The sequence below is a fragment of the Anomaloglossus baeobatrachus genome, chromosome 3 (assembly GCF_048569485.1).
Source record: "Anomaloglossus baeobatrachus isolate aAnoBae1 chromosome 3, aAnoBae1.hap1, whole genome shotgun sequence".
Classification (NCBI taxonomy): domain Eukaryota; kingdom Metazoa; phylum Chordata; class Amphibia; order Anura; family Aromobatidae; genus Anomaloglossus; species Anomaloglossus baeobatrachus.
The window spans coordinates 564271522-564292245 of record NC_134355.1 but is presented as its reverse complement, the minus strand read 5'-3'; the positions used below and the strand labels follow the sequence as shown (position 1 = coordinate 564292245).

Sequence of the window (20724 nt, the reverse complement as noted above, 5' to 3'; positions counted from 1 at the left end):
TAAATAGACCCTGTCTGCCCCTCGTCATTTCTGAAGATTTTCCCTTTTGTGCTGCCCTTGTTCTTTTTGAAGACGTCACCCATCCTGAATGTCCTGCCCCTTTGTTCTTTTCGAAGATGTCACCCCCTTGTTTGTGTACCGGGCCACTAGACTGGAATGTGGTCCCCTGTTTATGATGTGTAATGTTTTAACCAGGCCATTGAAATTAGTGGCTGGTTAGTCTTTTCATGCAACCCCCTAAGTTAAAGTTACAAAGACGTTTTGGGCCACTGGACTATGTGTGGTCAGAAGATCCCTACCTGTATATAGTTGCACCTGTTGTGCCCCCTACCAGAATTCTGGTGGGAAGGCACCAAAGAATTTTAGAGTTTTATAAGAATGTTTGCAACGTTAAAGAAAGTGCGCCTCCCATAAAGGGAAGAAAAGTTCGAAAGTTTTAATGTTTCATGTGTACACCAAAATGTTTTCTTTTGCAATTTCTTCCACATTTCTTGTTGTTTTTCAGCCCGAGCACGTGCTGGGATTCGCTGTGGGGGAGTGTGGCGCCCCTGAGGCTTCCGTCGCCACAGGAACATTGCACCCCATCCAGCGGTGTGATGTCCCATCCTGGGTAAGGAAAGGGGTGAACGCCGGTCCATAGGCAAATTTGCACTACACCATTGTTAGGTACACACAGGGACCAGGGATAGTGGCAGCAACCCTCCCATGCTGCATGCTGGGAGGGGCCGTAAGACCCATCCCTGCTCCCATAGGGTGGAAGCTTAGCAACTGGGGGGTGGGAGGAGCCACCCGAGAGCAGAGGAGAAAGGAAGGTCAGAGTTTAGTCAGATGAAGTTGGAGAGAAGAGAGAGAAGGAAGGAGTGTGAGGAGGTCTGCGGGAGGCAGAGGAGAAGGAGAGACAGTAGGAAAGAGCTCTAGTCAGTCAGGAGCAAGAAGAAGAAAGCGACGCTTCCTGGTGAAGATCCTGGGACCCAGTAGGTCCAGGTGACACCAAGTAGAACAGAAGGGATTCCAGGGCCACAGACAGCTTCCAGGCTAGTGGCCTGTTCCACAGAAACAACACCTGGAGGGATCAGGCCGCATACAGGGGACGGTCCCTAGAAGCTGGAGGATGCGAAATCAGATCCAAAGGCAAAAACCGAGGCCCAGGGCAGCTGCACGCGCCCAGGGCTACAGCCCACAGCAGAACCTCTGGAAAGGGGGTAGAACACCAACTAGGCTAGCCCCCGGCCCAGAGGCTGTAGTGGAGGCCAAGCCAGGTCCATCCATAAAAGGCGAGGCTTAGAAGACGACCGAGAAAGAGATGCAATAGAGGGGTGTACCGGCTTTTGTCCCCAGTTCTACCCAGGATCGGCGGAGGTCCCTGACAGCGGGTCTCAGCAGTCCAGAGGCACCAGTGTGCACCTACCAGGAACTGTGAGTAAACACCTAGAAATTGCACCCTCTGGAGTTGCCTCAGTTATTCCGCCAGCACTACATCGACACTTACAAGCACCAACAGTTGCCCCGGGGCACCGCTCTACCTGTGGGGAGCAGGACCATCCAAGCTGCCATTACATCAGCCCCGGAGGCCCCATACAGCAGCGGCGGCTTAATAAGCGCAAACCACAGGTGGCATCACGAATATAAACTTTATTAATAACCACCCTCAAAGCGTCAGCCATATTAATTGACTCCCGCCAGGGTCACGGAGTCGGGCCCCGCCACCACTGACGACCCCCCGGACTAGTCCGGCCCGGCACCGGGTGTCCCATAGCCCTCAGGTGGGCGAGTCAGATACATCCCGGTTCCCTGATGTGCCCAAGTTACCAAGACCTGTCTGCACAGCTGGAACCTCTCTGCAGAACTAATTGTCTTCCTGGCCTATCTCACCAACCATCCTTTGCTCTCTGACACTTCTCTCATCCTGGCTCTCAGTTCCTCGGCAACCAGGAAGTACAGTATCTATTACACTGTACATATTAAAACCTTCTCTTACTCTAATACCTATCTGCTTACACTCGTACTTAACATTCCTATGCTTTACATTACACGGTTAATGCATTAGTCACATGTCGCGGGCGGGGGGTGCGCTGCTCGACCGTGCTCGGGTCCGGCTGCTGCTGCTGCTGCTCGGTGGCTCGAGCGGTGGGCCAGATCCGGGGACTCGAGCGGCGCTCCTCGCCCGTGAGTGAAAGGGGTGGTCTGTTGGGGTTTGGGATGTCGGTTTGTGACGCCACCCACGGTGTGTGGTGAGGTTGGGGCACCACCGCTGCTCTGTACGGGGATCCCGGGAGCGATGACAGGGAGCAGCTGGGATGTTTCTCTCCCCTCCGTGGGTAGGGGGATTTGGTAGTCCCGGGGCCCGGAGTTGTTGACTGTAAGGTGGATTGCGGGGCTTGGCCGAGTGCAGGGTCGCGGGGCAGCGCAGTGCCAGACGGCACGGTGGTACTTACTCAGTCAGTAACGTACACGGAGTCTCTGGTAAAACAAACGGCTGGATGGACGAGTCCCACAGACGGCTGCGGCAGTCACTCCCGGTAGGTTGGCGGTAACTGTCTCTCCCTGCACCGGTGTTATGTTCTCGGCCCTGATGGCTTCCCACCGGTAACCCGCTCCCCAGCGGTATATTTGCCGGAGGAGACCCTTTTGCCCGCAGGCGCTGGCCCTGGGAACTCTAGCTCTGGCGGTAGCTGTATTTGTCTTCACGGTTGAGCGGTTGCCTTTTGTCGGGTCTTTACTGCTGGGAAACCCCGGAGGTTCCCGTCGCTGACGGATTTGACCAGTTTAATGGCGACTCCAAGCCTGGTCGGGGTCCGTAGGCCCTGCCGAATGGTGCTGGCCTCTCTTCGCTCCCCGGTCCGGTACCGGCGGGCCACCGCCCGTCCCCGGTCCTTACGGTTGTGCATCAATCGGCCTCGCCTGCAGACGGTCACCACCGTCTGTCAACCTTGCTGTTTCTGTGCCCGGGCCACGTACCCGGACACGGCCAGTCAGCTCCTCCACTACTACTTCCTCAACTCCACTCCAAAACTGAACTGCTCCCTTTTCCCACCTCCAGGACTGTGAACTCCTCGGTGGGTGGAGCCAACCGCCTGGCTCCACCCCACTTGGTGTGGACATCAGCCCCTGGAGGGAGGCAACAAGGATTTTGTGTGTGCAGCTGATGTGCCTAACCGGGGTGTGGGGTGTGTTGTTGCAGTACTTGTGACGTCCTGGCTTGTCCAGGGCGCCACACACACATAACATATTATACTATAAAGTACATATTATACAGTAAAATACTATATGCAATAAAACACGCTTAGACATTAACTGTATAAAACATGTCAGACAAAGTACATACAGTTGAAACCAGAAGATAACTTACATTCTCTAAAAAGACACATCTGGATGTTTTTCTTACTATCTGACATGAATAAACCTTTCCCGTTTTACAACAATTAGGAACCAAAATTATTTATAATGGTAATCCTAATGAGAGAGACCATGTTAAGGCATTTTTATTATTTTCTGCAAAGTCAAAGGTTTACATACATTTCATTAGTATTTGGTACCATTGCCCTTAAACTGTGTGACTTGAGTCAAACTTTTTGGATCTCTTTCCACAAGCTTCTCACAATAGTTGGTAGGAATTTGGACCCATTCCTCCTGACAGAACTGGTGTAACTGAATCATGTTTGTTGGTCGCACCTGCCTTTTCAACTTTGTCAGTAAAGTTTCAATACGATTGAGATAAGGTCTTTGTGATGGCCATTCCAAAATATTGACTTTTTTATACTTAAGCCACTTTGTAACCAGTGTGGCAGTATGCTTAAGGGTCATTGTCCATTGTGAAGATCCATTTCCACCCAAGCTTTAAGTTCCTGAAGGCCCAGTCACACACAACGACTTACCAGCGATCCCGAAAACGATGCGACCTGATAGGGATCGCAGGTAAGTCGCTGGGAGGTCGCTGGTGAGATGTCACACAGTCAGACCTTACCAACAATGCAGGAACGATACAGGTCGCAGTAGCGACCTGTATAACGATCTCAGCAGTCACTGTGACCCTGCCACACAGTGTCAAACACAGCGATGTGTCCTGCCCAGCAGGACATCGCCTTTGAAGAAAATGTCCTGGACCATTCGGCAACGACTAGAGATCTCACAGCAGGGGCCTGATCGCTGGTAGGTGTCACACATAATGAGATCGCTAACGGGATCGCTACTGCGTCACAGAAAACATCGTTATGTGTGACGGTACCTTAACTGTTGTCTTGAGATATTTCTTCAGTATTGCCACATAATCTACTTTCCACATGATGCCATCTATTTTGTGAAGTGCACCAGTTCAGAAAAACAACCTCACAACATGATGCTGCCACCCTCGTGTTTCACAGTTGGGATGGTGTTCTTAGGCTTCTCCCTTTTTCCTCCAAATGTTATGATGGGTTTCATGGCCAAACAGTTCGTATTAGTTTAGTCAGACCACAGGACATGTCTCCAACAAATAAGGTCTTTATTCCCGTGTGCATTTGCAAACATTAATCTGTCTTTTTTATGTTTCTTTTGGTGTAATGGCTTCTTCATAGCAGAGTGGCCTTTCAGACCATATTGATACAGTACTCATTTCACTGTGAATAATGACACAATCTTACCAGCTTCCGCCAGCATCTTCACAAGGTCTTTTGCTTTTGTTCTTGGATTGATATGCACATGTCTGACCAAAGCATATTCATATAAGGTACACAGACATGACATCATCATATGGGCTGTCCCATATTGTTTAAAAGCATAGTACTCTTGTTGTATGTAAACCTTTGACTTTGCAGAAAGTAATTAAATGCCTTAAGACATTCTCTCTCTCATTATTCTGGCATTTGGCAAGTATAAATAATTTTCGTTCCTAATTGACATAAAACAGGAAAGGTTTATTCTGATTTCATGTCAGATAGTGAGGAAAACTTGCAGTACAGATGTACAGACATGATGTTAGATAACCAGCCTCTACAGCTCAGCGCTTCACTTTTGCCTACGGTCAGCAATACATTATCTCAGTAGTACCAGACATGCAGATCAGACTTTTACTGATGAAACTCAACTCTGGTTTATCCAGATAATTTAGGTTGTTGGTATCATACATTGCTGCAGATCTGACAAGGATCCTTATCAGTTCTCTTTCCATATAAAACTATTGGCAGCAACAGATGAGGAAATAAATGTGTAATCTAATGAAGCAATGTAATTTTATACCTAGATTGCTTACACATTTTTAGCCTCTGCTGTTTAATTCTTGTTACTATTAGGTGAAAAATAGACAAAAAAGGATTAAGATTAGGCTGAGATAGAAAGTTACGAGGTGCTAAGGATTAGCCACATACTAAAAAACTTTCTTATGTTTGTAGATGGTGTGGATACCAGCACATTGCAGGGCAGCTGCAATTTCAGAATTTAAAGCAAGATTACATTAAAGATTCTCATCGTGGTCAAACACACCATATGGACAAAAGTAAGGGGAGACCTACACATTACACATTGTACAGGATGTTTTATAACATTCCATTCTAATGCGGGCGTCACACGATACGATCTATCATGCGATCGCACGAGCGATCGTACCCGCCCCCGTCGTTTGTGCGTCACGGGCAATTAGTTGCACGTGGCGCACAAAGTCGTTAAACCTCCGTCACACGTACTTACCTGCTGAGCGACGTCGCTGGGGGCGGCGAACATCCACTTCCTGAAGGGGGTGGGACGTTCGGCGTCACAGCAACCTCACACAGCGGCCGGCCAATAGAAGCGGAGGGGCGGAGATGAGCGGGACGTAAACATCCCGCCCACCTCCTTTCTTCCGCATAGCCGGCGGGAGCCGCGGGACGCAGGTAAGCTGTGTTCATCGTTCCCGCAATGTCACACGGAGCGATGTGTGCTGCCCCGGGTACGATGAACAACCGGCGCAAAGAAAAATAAACGACTTTTTAAAAATGAGCGACGTGTTAACGATACGCGATTTGCGAACGTTCTGCGTCACTCGTAGGTGTCAGATGGGACGACGTCGTAAACGATGCCGGATGTGTGTCACGAAAACCGTGACCCCGACGACATATCGCACGATAGATCGTCTCGTGTGACGCCCGCATAAGTCTATAGACATTAATATGGAGTTGGTCCCTTAGCAGCTATAATAGCTTAATAGCTTCCACTCTTCTGGGAAAGATTTCTACAAAATGTTGGGGAGTGTCTGTAGAACTGATGACCCATTCATCCAGAAGAGCCTCCATGAGGTCAGATACTGATGTTGGATGAGGGGGCCTGGCTCACAAACTTCATTTGTGTTCATCCAAAAGCTCTTATGTGGTGGCGGTCAGGGCTTTGTGCAGCCAGTCACATTATTCCACTCCAATTTTCCTGAACTGTGCCGTTATGGACCTTGCTCTGGAACCCAATATGGCCTTCTCCCAACTGCTCCCACAAAGTTGGGAGCATACAATGGTCCAATATGGCTTGTATGCTGAACCATTAAGATTTCCCATCACTGGAGCTAAAAGGTCTATTCCGAAACATGAGAAACTGTCCCATAGTCTTATCCCGCATCCACAAAACTTGACAGTTGGCACAATGCATTCAGGCAAGTAACGATCTCCTGGCACAGATAGGGACGTGGAATTCATGATTCCACAACACATTTCCACTGCTCCAGAAACCAGTGGCCAAGTGCTTTATACCACTCAAATGGATAGTTAGCATTGTGCTTGGTGACGTAGGATGTGCATGAAGCTCCTCAGCCATAAACACATGCCATTAAGTTTTGGTGTTGATGTTAATGTTGGAGGAGGTTTGCAAAGGCAAAATGCTTGGCTAGGTACGTGATATTATACATGTGACAAAAGGGCTGAATGAAAAACCTGAATTCAATTAAGAAGTGTGGGCCAACACTTTTCTCCATCTAGTGTGTATCAATATCCCCTATTATAGGTGATCTCCCATCTTTAAAGTTGTACTATTGTGATGCCCTGGCAAAACCAGGAAGTCCCAGATAGGCCCCAGCATAACACCATCCCTCACCTAGGTGACACACAGCCGACCTGAAACCCTAGTCACCCCCCCTTAGGGAAAGATAGACACACCAGTGGGCGGGGCCAGGCAGTTGGACACGCCCACCCAGGGATCTAGACAGCAGGGCGGTAAAACAAGCAGTGAAGTTTAGTAGTTCCAGTTGAGAGGAGTGTGGGCTGGAGCTAGGTGTAGCTCCAGCAGAGGAGGTTCAAGTTGAACGGTGCCAGGGTCGGAGCCCTGGTGCCTTTGGCTAGGTGGCAGACGGTGGTCTCCGTCAGCAGGAGACGGGAAAACGGCTCGGCAGATCCGAGGTGGACCGGGACAGGGTTGTAGCCCGCCGGTACCGACACGGAGAACTGACCCGGAAACTGTAGCACAGAGGGGGTACTCGGACCCTGAAGCCAGGACCGGAAACCAGCGGCCTGGCTAATTAACCGATTGAGGGCAGGATTATAGGTCCTGTCTCACCCAAAGTCCCTAAAAGAAGACAACAGCCCACCGATAGGGATAAGGCCACCACCAGGGCCCATAGATCCCACGAGCCAGCGTCTGTGGGCACGGCTCCTTAGGCCACATCCAGCCAGGAGCGGACTCCTGAGTTCCAGACCAGGCAGTCCACCATACACAAAGCAAGTGCAGAGGGAAAAGACAGCGACCACCAGCCCGGGTGGGGGACCTGAATGCAACCGGCCGCGGCGGCCGGCAACCAGCACCTTGGTTTACTAAAAGACTCATGTGATTCATTTACTGTGAGTAACCAACCATTCCCCCGTACGTCCGGGCGCGCCGGCCCTTGCCATCGCCATACCCTGCACAAGGACACTGGGCCCCGGGGCAACCATCCCTGCCCACGGAGGGGTTAACATCCAGCTGCCACTACATCTCCCCCGGGTGCCCCACAACAGCAGCGGTGGTGTCCCACCTCACCACACACCGTGGGTGGCGTCATGAACTTAATACGGTCTAGCCCGTACATCTACGTCCCCCTTTTTATTCGGCGTGTCCGCGAGACCCCCGGGTCCGGAGACCCTCGAGCCACCCGTAGAAGGGCCGGATCTGACCAAAAGTTTGGACACACCTCATTCAATGAGTTTTCTTTATTTTCAACTCTAAGAATTGTAGATTCACATTGAAGGCATCAAAACTATGAATTAAAACATTATAAACAAAGAGAACAAGGAAGAAAAAAGGGCACAAATTTGTATGCAAAAAATATTGTAAATTTTATTGAGCAATAAATATACAGAATCTCAAAATAGTTAATATCAATATCAAAAAAATATATTTCAATAAAATGGGAAAATGAGGTCCCATTGGTATAGGTGGACTAAGAAATAAAAAGGGACATAATATAACATGACAAAAACCAGGCCACCACTATGCAATACATGAGACTATATATGACATGGATCAGAATTTTACGTTCTGTATATTTCATATATTTTCATAACGTCAAAGAATCCATGAAATCGTAAAATGTAAAGAATGCCACAATATGTAAGAAGTAGATATGTAACCAGGGTGCTGGCCAGATAGATATATTAGAAAATAGAGGCATAAGAGTTCAGAAGACAAATAAATAGCCAATAGGAGGGGCCTACATAGCAGGGGAACACCAGAGGTGTCACTAACGCTTGTAATAATTGTATAAAACCCCAATGGGTTAAATTTGTAACAGGGGATACCTCTGGTTAGTAATAGTTATAAGACCAGTCAAAAAGGCCCCTGTAAAGGGGGAGGAGGGGAAACCCAAGTAGAAAATTGCAAGGCCAGAAACATGTATATAAGGCCTAGTTAAATATATAACACGGGTAACCGCAATATGCCAAAATATGTATGAAAGAAATATAGAACCAGGGTATTGGCCAGATAGATATAACAAATATTAGAAAACAGAGGCACAGGAGTTCAAAAGGCAAATAAATGGCCAATTGGAGGGCCTATAAAAATCTGATACTAATTGTATAAAACCACAATGGGTTAAGTTTGTAACAGGGGATACCTCTAGTTAATAATAGTTATAGAACCAGTCAAAAGGCCCCTGTAAAAAAGGGGGGAACAACAAAGGAGAAGCTCTGCATCACTGATTATTTATACCACCAATTCACACAAAAGAATCAGAGAGCAAGTAAATAAAAGGTAAATCTTTATTGAAACCAAAGTAAAATAGAGAACAAGGGGTGTAATTACAAGACAGTGCACAAGGTGGCGTACATAAGCGGTGAAGGAAAAATCATAGTGTCCGATGGATAAACAATAAAGCTCAATACAGCCTCAGGGAAAAGCCCAATACACAGGAATAGGTTAGAGTATACAACCCTGTGGTGGGTAGTAACGCCCAGAGTGACTGTATATAAAGAGAAATGTAAAACCGAAGATCACTTTACTCACCGCTGAAATGACGCCAGGTCCCGCCTACGCACGTTTCGGCGCTAGCTTCGTCAGGGGTGCGTGTACGCCACCTTGTGCACTGTCTTGTAATTACACCCCTTGTTCTCTATTTTACTTTGGTTTCAATAAAGATTTACCTTTCATTTACTTGCTCTCTGATTCTTTTGTGTGAATTGGTGGTATATTTATCCTCGAATCAGTTGTATATCCATTCATTATAATCATGGGGTGGTGGTACTATCTTTCAATCTGATTGACCACAGAATTTTTCTCCCTCTGGTTATTAAATTGATGTTGGTTGAAAATTTGTTTGGTCACTGATTATTTATAGATAGGTGCTCTAAGGTAAAAACATACGAAGGAAAAAATAACCCCGGCACACTACCACTCCCAAAAAAGCAATGATGCAAAATAAGTATGCAAATGTCTTTTTATTGATCAGGTTCGTTCAATATTTATTACGTGTATGTATTTGGTCCATAAAACAGTTGACGTTTCGGCCGGAGGCCTTCGTCAGCATGGACTTTTTATCACGTAATAAAAGGTAGAAGTGTAAACATATGGCTAATAAGCCGCAATAAGATACAGCGGAGAGTCTCTCAAATGATTTGCTCTGCAGCTTAATAGGTACCACAGGGAATCGGATGTACACTGCCATAGGAGCAATGTTGCGGGTATACAGTTAGGTCCAGAAATATTTGGACAGTGACACAATTTTCGCGAGTTGGGCTCTGCATGCCACCACATTGGATTTGAAATTAAACCTCTACAACAGAATTCAAGTGCAGATTGTAACGTTTAATTTGAAGGTTTGAACAAAAATATCTGATAGAAATTGTAGGAATTGTACACATTTCTTTACAAACACTCCACATTTTAGGAGGTCAAAAGTAATTGGACAAATAAACCAAACCCAAACAAAATATTTTTATTTTCAATATTTTGTTGCGAATCCTTTGGAGGCAATCACTTCCTTAAGTCTGGAACCCATGGACATCACCAAACGCTGGGTTTCCTCCTTCTTAATGCTTTGCCAGGCCTTTACAGCCGCAGCCTTCAGGTCTTGCTTGTTTGTGGGTCTTTCCGTCTTAAGTCTGGATTTGAGCAAGTGAAATGCATGCTCAATTGGGTTAAGATCTGGTGATTGACTTGGCCATTGCAGAATGTTCCACTTTTTAGCACTCATGAACTCCTGGGTAGCTTTGGCTGTATGCTTGGGGTCATTGTCCATCTGTACTATGAAGCGCCGTCCGATCAACTTTGCGGCATTTGGCTGAATCTGGGCTGAAAGTATATCCCGGTACACTTCAGAATTCATCCGGCTACTCTTGTCTGCTGTTATGTCATCAATAAACACAAGTGACCCAGTGCCATTGAAAGCCATGCATGCCCATGCCATCACGTTGCCGCCACCATGTTTTACAGAGGATGTGGTGTGCCTTGGATCATGTGCTGTTCCCTTTCTTCTCCAAACTTTTTTCTTCCCATCATTCTGGTACAGGTTGATCTTTGTCTCATCTGTCCATAGAATACTTTTCCAGAACTGAGCTGGCTTCATGAGGTGTTTTTCAGCAAATTTAACTCTGGCCTGTCTATTTTTGGAATTGATGAATGGTTTGCATCTAGATGTGAACCCTTTGTATTTACGTTCATGGAGTCTTCTCTTTACTGTTGACTTAGAGACAGATACACCTACTTCACTGAGAGTGTTCTGCACTTCAGTTGATGTTGTGAACGGGTTCTTCTTCACCAAAGAAAGTATGCGGCGATCATCCACCACTGTTGTCATCCGTGGACGCCCAGGCCTTTTTGAGTTCCCAAGCTCACCAGTCAATTCCTTTTTTCTCAGAATGTACCCGACTGTTGATTTTGCTACTCCAAGCATGTCTGCTATCTCTCTGATGGATTTTTTCTTTTTTTTCAGCCTCAGGATGTTCTGCTTCACCTCAATTGAGAGTTCCTTAGACCGCATGTTGTCTGGTCACAACAACAGCTTCCAAATGCAAAACCACACACCTGTAATCAACCCCAGACCTTTTAACTACTTCTTTGATTACAGGTTAACGAGGGAGACGCCTTCAGAGTTAATTGCAGCCCTTAGAGTCCCTTGTCCAATTACTTTTGGTCCCTTGAAAAAGAGGAGGCTATGCATTACAGAGCTATGATTCCTAAACCCTTTCTCCGATTTGGATGTGAAAACTCTCATATTGCAGCTGGGAGTGTGCACTTTCAGCCCATATTATATATATAATTGTATTTCTGAACATGTTTTTGTAAACAGCTAAAATAACAAAACTTGTGTCACTGTCCAAATATTTCTGGCCCTGACTGTATATTATGTGGAACAATTTATCACAAAAAAAGGATAAGAACTCTGCACAGAAAGATAGAACACTGCCAGGTAGTGAGTGTGCTGTGACAGCGAAGGATCAGCGCTTGTAAGTGCAAGATTCACCGCTGTCACAGATAACTGTGAGGGCAAAGAGAGGCCAATTACCTGGTGGAGTGGCAACAGGTGGTGTCGGGTGGAGGCCCCGACGTCCGTTTTGCTAGGCGCTTTTTCGAGGGGAAGTACCACTGAGGGATTCTACGGAGTTTCTCCCTCAGTGTACACATAATTTAGCCATGTATTTTTTGTTTATAATATGAATTAAAACATGTGGAATGAAATGCTTAAAAAAGTGTGAAACAACTCAAAATATATCTTGTCTTATATTCTAGGTTCTTGAAAGTAACCACCTTTTGCTTTCATTACTACTTTGCACACTCTTGGCATTCTCTTGATGAGCTTCAACAGGTAGTCACCGGAAATGGTTTTCCAACAGTCTTGAAGGAGTTCCCAGAGATGATTAGCACTTGTTGGCCCTTTTGCCTTCACTCTGCGGTCCAGCTCACTCCAAACCATCTCGATTGGGTTCAGGTCTGGTGACTGTGGAGACCAGGTCATCTGGCGTAGGACCCCATCACTCTCCTTCTTAGTCAAATAGCCCTTACACAGCCTGGAGGTGTGTTTGGGGTCATTGTCCTGTTGAAAAATAAATGATGGTCCAACTAAACGCAAATCGGATGGAATAGCATGCCGCTGCAAGATGCTGTAGTAGGGATGCTGGTTCTGTATGCCTTCAATTTTGAATAAATCCCCAACAGTGTCACAAGCAAAGCACCCCCACACCATCACACCTCCTCCTCCATGCTTCACAGTGGGAACCAGGCATGTGGAGTACATCCGTTCACCTTTTCTACAAAGACACGGTGGTTGGATCCAAAGATCTTAAATTTGGACTCATCAGACCAAAGCACAGATTTCCACTGGTCTAATGTCCATTCCTTGTGTTCTTTAGCCCAAACAAGTCTCTTCTGCTTGTTGCCTGTCCTTAGCCACTGCTGCACAAAGTCTCCTCTTAACAGTTGTTCTAGAGATGAGAAGGTGTGTCCAAACTTTTGGTCTGTACTATATATATGTATAAAATATTTATTCATTTATATAGCACTATTAATTCCACAGCGCTTTACATACAATATATATATATATATATATATATATATATATATATTGTGAGACTGTGACCGGGGTTATCTATGACGGCCGGTATGTCTCGCCCCGGTTGTGCTCACTCCATGATAGAAAGTAAATCCACTCTAGGGTTAATCCTGTTTCCCTACAGGCTGAAGGAAGGGTTAAATGGAAACAGGAACGAGGGCAGGTGTGCCGGGTGTGAGGGAGTCAACAGAACTCCCTGAGCTCTCTGCTGGAGAGGCACATGTATATATTGTTGTGGACTTTTTTTTTGTTTGGACATTAAAACCGTGTGCTGTGAACCTTAAATGCCTGGATCCCGTGTCTTCTGCAGCGCAGCCGACCGTGCTACCTCACATATGGTGGAGAATCGGCGGGCATGACAGCCGGTGAGGTGTAGCATCCATCCCTGGTGACCCAGCAGCACATGTCCTGGATCCGAGCGGCTATACTACAGCCCAAACCCGGTGACGCCATGGAGGACATACTAAGGCAGCAGCAACAGACTAATGCACAGCTACAAGAGGCTAATGCACAGCAGCAACAGACCAATGCACACCTGCTCCGGGCGTTGGAACGTCAGCAGCAATCCTTGCAAGCGCAGGAAAAAAAGGCACCAAGAACAGATGGTTCTCCTGGCCAAGTCGATCCGTGCCGGACCGGCAGCAACAACCCCGGGACCGGGTGATGACGGCAGCGTCCGGAAAGCGGTGAGACAAGCGTTGCAAAAGATGACCCCGGGGGATGATGTGGAAGCGTTCCTGGCGGTGTTTGAGCGGGTGGCCGAGCGGGAAAAGCTGCCGACCCCCCAGTGGGCTGAGGTATTGTCGCCCTATCTGACGGGGGAACCCCAAAAAGCGTACCTGGACCTCTGTACCGAGGACGCCATTGACTATGTGACCCTAAAAGCCGAAATACTGGCACGGTTGGGGGTGAATACCTATGTACGGGCTCAGCGGGTAAATCAGTGGTTCTATGAGGAAGCCAAACCCGTACGCTCCCAGGCCTATGACTTGTTGCATCTTGTAAAAAAATGGTTGCAGCCTGACACTCTGAGCCCGGCGCAGATGGTGGAAAGGGTAGTAGTGGATCGTTTTGTGCGCACTTTACCCGTCACCGTTCAATGGTGGGTAGGACAGGGTGACCCGAGTACCCTGGACCAGTTAGTGTCCCTGGTAGAGCGGCATGTGGCTACGCAGGACTTGATACGGGACACTGAGACTTTGCGTACCGCCCGTCGGTCCGGCCCCTCCAAGCCTAGGGCCAAGGACCCACCGCCGACAACGGTGCAGGAGTCCCCTACCGTCCCGCCTGAGGCCACGGCCGCCAATCCTGAGGTCCGGAAGGTTCTGTACCCTAAACGACAACCCGTCAAGGGGGTTTCCGTCCCCATTAGATGTTGGCGGTGCCAGCGGGTGGGACATATGGAAGCCCAGTGTCCACTCACCACGGAGCCCATGGATTGTGGGGTTACCCGGCGGGGTTCAATGTATGCTCAGGTGGTGTGTGCCGCTGACCTGGTCTCCCCAGAGACGGAGCCCCACTTGTGCCAAATACAGGTGAATGGATGTCCGGTTACAGGATTGTTGGATTCCGGAAGCTTAGTGACCCTTGTGCGATCCACCTTGAGGGCTAAAGTAAAGGCCACAGGACGTACCGTGGGGGTGGTTTGCATACATGGGGACCGCCGAGACTATCCCACGGGGATTGTCACCATCACAGCACCTTGCGGTCAGGTGCAACATGAGGTGGGACTTCTTAACACTCTTCCTTATGACGTGATCCTAGGAAGGGATCTGCCCTATTTTTGGACTTTATGGAAGGGACCCCCTAAGTCTCCTCAGATATTGGTTAGTCCGGGACCTGAGCCCTACAATCCTGAATCCGGGACACCTGCCGTAGGGGTCCCCATGATAGGGACAGAATGTGAACCCGATAGGTCGCCCCTAGAGGTATTGGCAGGAGAGGCTGAGACGGTCGAACCCATCCCGGAGTTGGAGGCGTCCCCGGATACGTTTGGGACTGCCCAACTCCAGGACCCTACATTAATACATGCCCGGAGTCGGGTGACAGTAATTGACAGGGTGGCACAGCTGCCCGGTGCCCAGGTAAGGTACCCCCATTTTGCTCTTAAGCAAGATTTACTCTACCGGGTAGATGAAATACGGGGCGTGGGGGTAGAGCAGTTGGTGGTGCCCCAGCCGCATCGTCGGCGGGTCCTCGACTTGGCTCATAAACCCCTGATGAGTGGCCACCTAGGGGTCAAGAAAACGCAGGAGCGAATATTGCAAAGGTTCTATTGGCCCGGAGTCTTTGGGGAGGTAAAACGGTTCTGCGAAACCTGCCCGGAGTGTCAGCTTACCGCACCCCTGACCCATTTTCGCAGTCCGTTGGTACCGTTACCCATTATAGAAGTCCCTTTTGAACGGATAGGGATGGATCTGGTGGGGCCCCTCGTAAACTCCGCTCGAGGGCACCAACACATCCTAGTGATCGTTGACTATGCCACCCGGTATCCCGAGGCGATACCTCTCAGACATACTGCAGCAAAGCTTATAGCTCGGGAGTTGTTTGCTGTGTTCTGCCGGGTGGGGTTGCCCAAGGAGATCCTTACGGATCAGGGGACCCCATTCATGTCTAAAGTGACCAAAGAGCTATGCCGGCTACTCCAGATCAAGCAGTTGCGTACGTCTGTGTATCATCCTCAAACGGACGGTTTAGTCGAGCGTTTCAATAAAACCCTGAAAACCATGCTAAAAAGGGTGATTTCAAAAGACGGGAAAGACTGGGATATGATGCTTCCCTATTTGATGTTTGCCATCCGTGAGGTGCCACAGGCATCCACGGGGTTTTCGCCTTTTGAGTTGTTATACGGGCGACATCCCCGGGGATTGTTGGACCTGGCAAAGGAAACATGGGAGCAAGAGCCCACCCCCCATAAAAGTGTGATTGAACACATTTTGGGTATGCAGAACCGCATAAGCGCGGTCATGCCAATTGTGAAGGAGCATTTACAGGAGGCTCAGGCCGCGCAAAGCGGCCGCTACAATAGACAAGCCACCGTGCGGACCTTTAAACCCGGGGATCGGGTGTTGGTATTAATCCCCACGGCGGAGAGTAAATTCCTGGCTCAGTGGCAAGGCCCCTACGAGATAAAGGAAAGAGTCGGGGTGGTTAACTATAAAGTATTGCAGCCCGGTAGGCGGAAACCTGAACAAATATACCATGTCAACCTATTAAAACCCTGGCAGGAACGGGAAAGCCTGATGGCTGTTTTTTCCCCATCTCCCTCCTCTTCGGGTCGTTCACCTCCGGCTCCAGCGACCTCCGGAGAGGACGAACCGGAAGTAAGGATTGGAGAAGCCCTCACCAAGACTAAGAGGCGAGAGGCCAGACGGTTGGTTCAGCAGAACCCCGATGTCTTCTCCGAGCTGCCCAGTAGGACCAGTCTGATACGACATGATATTGTCACCGAGCCCCACCTGAAGGTACGCCTGAAGTCATACCGGGTACCGGAGACTCGACGACAAGCCATATCGGAGGAAGTAAAGACAATGTTACGCCTGGGGGTCATCGAAAAATCCCGGAGTGAATGGGCTAGTCCGATTGTCCTAATACCAAAACCCGATGGCTCCTTAAGGTTCTGCAATGACTTTAGGAGATTGAACGAAATATCCAAGTTCGATCTCTACCCCATGCCCAGAGTGGATGAGCTGATTGATAGGCTGGGACAGGCGCGGTATTTTACCACGCTCGACCTGACCAAGGGGTACTGGCAGGTGCCACTGACGGAGTCCGCCAAGGAGAAAACCGCTTTTGTTACGCCGGAGGGTCTCTTCCACTATGTTGTCTTGCCTTTTGGGTTACATGGCGCTCCGGCCACGTTCCAGAGGTTGATGGACTTAGTGCTGGAACCCCACCAGGCGTATGCATCAGCGTACCTTGATGACATCATTATTTACAGCTCCGATTGGCAGACCCACTTGGAACAGGTACAAGCGGTAGTGGACGCGCTTCGAACAGCCGGATTGACAGCCAATCCCAAGAAATGTGCGTTGGGACTCACGGAAGCCCGCTACTTGGGCTACGTGATAGGCCAAGGAGTGATTAAGCCCCAAATTAACAAGGTTGAGGCGATCCAGAAGTGGCCTAGACCCCTGACCACGAAGCAGGTTAGGGCCTTCCTGGGTATCGTGGGATACTACAGGAGGTTTGTAAAGGATTTTGCGGGACTATCAGCCCCCTTGACGGACCTTCTCAAAGGCAAGAAGTCCGTCATGGTGCGCTGGACTCCGCAGGCCGAGGACTCCTTCCGGGCCCTGAAGGGGGTCCTGTGCGGACAGCCCGTTCTTGTACACCCTGATTTCCGGAAGGAGTTCATAGTACAGACTGACGCCTCAGAGGTCGGCCTGGGGGCAGTGCTGTCTCAGGTGGTTCAGGGGGAGGAACACCCCGTCACCTTCTTAAGTAGGAAGCTCACCCCTCCCGAGCGGAATTATAGCGTAGTGGAGAAGGAGTGCCTGGCGATCAAGTGGGCCTTGGAGTCCCTACGCTATTACCTGCTGGGACGGCAGTTTCGCTTGGTGACGGATCACTCTCCACTGGTCTGGATGAGGTCCGCCAAGGAACGGAATGCCCGGGTTACCCGGTGGTTCCTTTCTCTGCAGAACTTCCGGTTTACGGTTGAACATAGGGCCGGTAGGTTGCAGGGCAACACCGATGCCTTGTCCCGCGGCCCGTGTTTGATGGCGGGAGTTCAACCCCGCACGCTTGAACTGAGGGGGGGGTATGTGAGACTGTGACCGGGGTTATCTATGACGGCCGGTATGTCTCGCCCCGGTTGTGCTCACTCCATGATAGAAAGTAAATCCACTCTAGGGTTAATCCTGTTTCCCTACAGGCTGAAGGAAGGGTTAAATGGAAACAGGAACGAGGGCAGGTGTGCCGGGTGTGAGGGAGTCAACAGAACTCCCTGAGCTCTCTGCTGGAGAGGCACATGTATATATTGTTGTGGACTTTTTTTTTGTTTGGACATTAAAACCGTGTGCTGTGAACCTTAAATGCCTGGATCCCGTGTCTTCTGCAGCGCAGCCGACCGTGCTACCTCACAATATATATATATATATACATATATTGTATATACACCATAGAATCCCACCTCTAACAATAGTTAACAAGGGCAGCTCACCTCCTCCCCTACCCTGCACACTAACCTTTGCAGTGGTCACAAAGCATACCCGCAACCATATCTCATAGTAGTCAATGTTCTCTATGGTCTATGTAGCTGCTGTGAAGTATATTTTAGAATGCTCGTAACAGCAGCTCAGGCAAAATGGCCACCCCCACGATGATATAGATAGTATATATATATCATATATTAGTAATAATAGAAAAAAAAATGTACAATAAAAAAAACAACTAATTAGAAAAATGAATATTTATTACCGTCTCATTTTAATTAGCTAAAAAGTTTTTTTGTTTTTTTTTGCTAACTTACGGACATAATAGACAGATACTAGAGATCCTATCTATTTTTTTTCATGGTATTGACATGGATCATACCGCTCTATAGACATTAGGTTGTTGGGAGGTCCCTGTCGTCTCTGCTAATGTATATTGCTAGTAATGCTACAGGCCAGATTGTCATAAGGCCCAGTCACACACAACGACTTACCAGCGATCCCGACAATGGTACGACCTGATAAGGATCGCTAGTAAGTTGCTGGGAGGTCGCTGGTGAGATGTCACACAGTCAGACCTTGCCAATGATGCAGTAATGATGAGCGACCTGTATAACGATCTCAGCGGGCTTTGGGACCCTGTTAGGAGGTCATTGGTAGGTATCAAACACAGTGATGTGTCCTACCCAGCAGGACATCGCCTTTGAAGAAAATGGTCTGGACCATTTGGCAACGACTAGAGATCTCACAGCAGGGGCCTGATTACTGGTATGTGTCACACATAACGAGATCGCCGGAGAGATCGTTGCTACGTCACAGAAACTGACTCAGCAACGATCTCATTAGCGATCTCGTTGTGTGTGACGGGGCCTTTACTGTCTACAGCTATTATCCAGAGATATTCTAAGGCAACAACGTCTAGTAGAAGTGCTTCTGTAGTATATTTAAATATATTCTTAGAAATAACCTTTCTAAAAGGTAAATACTGAACATATAAATATAAGAAAATACAAAATTGTATTTTCCGTGCAGCTGGTTCCTCATTCGGCTCTTAAAGACCAAACCTGTGTCACAAATTCTTGATAGATTCACTAGAGAAAATAATGTACTTTTGTGATGAATGTTTAGTTTGCGAATGGTTATTGTTGGATAAGCTATGTAGGTGAGAATTCTGCTTATTGGAAAATATAATACAGTGAAATATTTTGGGGGTGGCCACTCAATATTGGACTGTAAAGTGGTCTTTTATGCAGAGGTCTTCTCGAAGAGAGGTGGTCTTTTAGAGAGATTTCATATACCATACTATATTTTGCTGCACTGACCTAGTAAAAGTAAGTTTTTTTAGCGAAGTAACACATGGTCAACGCTTGCTAAAGATCTATAGACCTCAGGAGCTAATCTGCCAACCTTTGCTGCTATGTAGCGGTACAGCAGTGTTTAGATACCCAATAGTTGCTATAAACTGATCTGAAATCTCAGTTCTTGACGGGAAGAATATTGAAGTCTCCGGCGCTATTACTGTCACAAAAAATATCAGAACCACAATACGGATGTGACAGTCTTCATTATAACTCAATGGCATCTATCAAGATTTATTTGTATCTCGTCCAAAATGGTAGATGTAGTGGCTAAGTTATAAATAGAGGCCACAATATTGTGAATAGAGTCTATATGTTTATAGCCATATTTTTACTCTTTTACTTTTAAATTTGTTTTCCGTTAAACATTGTTTTTGCTGAATTTTGATATAAAGTCATATAAATCAATTTGAAGATAAATTATTTCAGCTCACTAAATTTACCCATTAATTGTACATTATCACAGATAAGGCACTTGTCTACAAATATTAAAGATTCTAACATATTCTGTATCTCCTAATCTCAGATGAAAAATGGCATCAATATTTTGGTTAAAGATGTCTCTTACCTAAAGTAATTGCTGGCAGCAGCCAGTACGACGCGGTGACATGAGAATAAGCTATTGCCGACACTCAACACTACGTCTGTCAATGAGTTCTCCAGACGCAGGTTTTCTAGCCCATTCTGAAGTGACAACGTAAATCCGGTATCATCAAATCGACGGACGTCTCCACTGGATTTTTCAATAATTTCCCCCAATTCCTTGGGACATTCTCTGTTGAGCGAAATGATGAAGTCAGCATTGCTATTTTCCAAGGATTCTCCCATGATGGTGACTGTAGGTAACTCAAAGTGTCTACTTCTGCGCTGCTAATGCAGTTAGGTCACACTTCACAAGTGAAACGGATTTCCTGCTCAAGACTCCAAACTTATCTAAAACCGTCACACACAAAACAGGAAATCTTAAACTTTCTTAGTTGACAGACAAAATACATTAATCTTATTGGGTAACACAACTTGAAGCGAAGTACAAAGCACAGCATTGCCATATAACGTATAGAGAATATCCTAGCCAGTCATTGTAAAAGCTTTATTCATTTACTTGAAACAGTGAAGAAATAAACAAAAAGTCTATGAATATATCAATGCGTATGTTATCCCCATACCATGAGGTCACAGAGCAGGGATCATAAACATACTGATGTCATAACCAATGGCTTAGGCATGGACCATAATTATGTCACTGTAGAAGTCATGCAAA

General features: G+C 47.4%; 1 protein-coding gene across 1 annotated transcript in view; it reads right to left on the bottom strand.

The window, feature by feature from the left end:
- KLHL6 (kelch like family member 6) overlaps positions 1–20314 on the bottom strand; it is a 140689-nt gene extending 120375 nt beyond the window's left edge. The window contains exon 1 of the mRNA XM_075340909.1: positions 20032–20314. Within this exon, the coding sequence (XP_075197024.1) occupies positions 20032–20291 (260 nt within the window). The 5' untranslated portion in view covers positions 20292–20314. The remainder of the gene's footprint in view (positions 1–20031) is intronic.
- Positions 20315–20724: the final 410 nt, after the last annotated feature.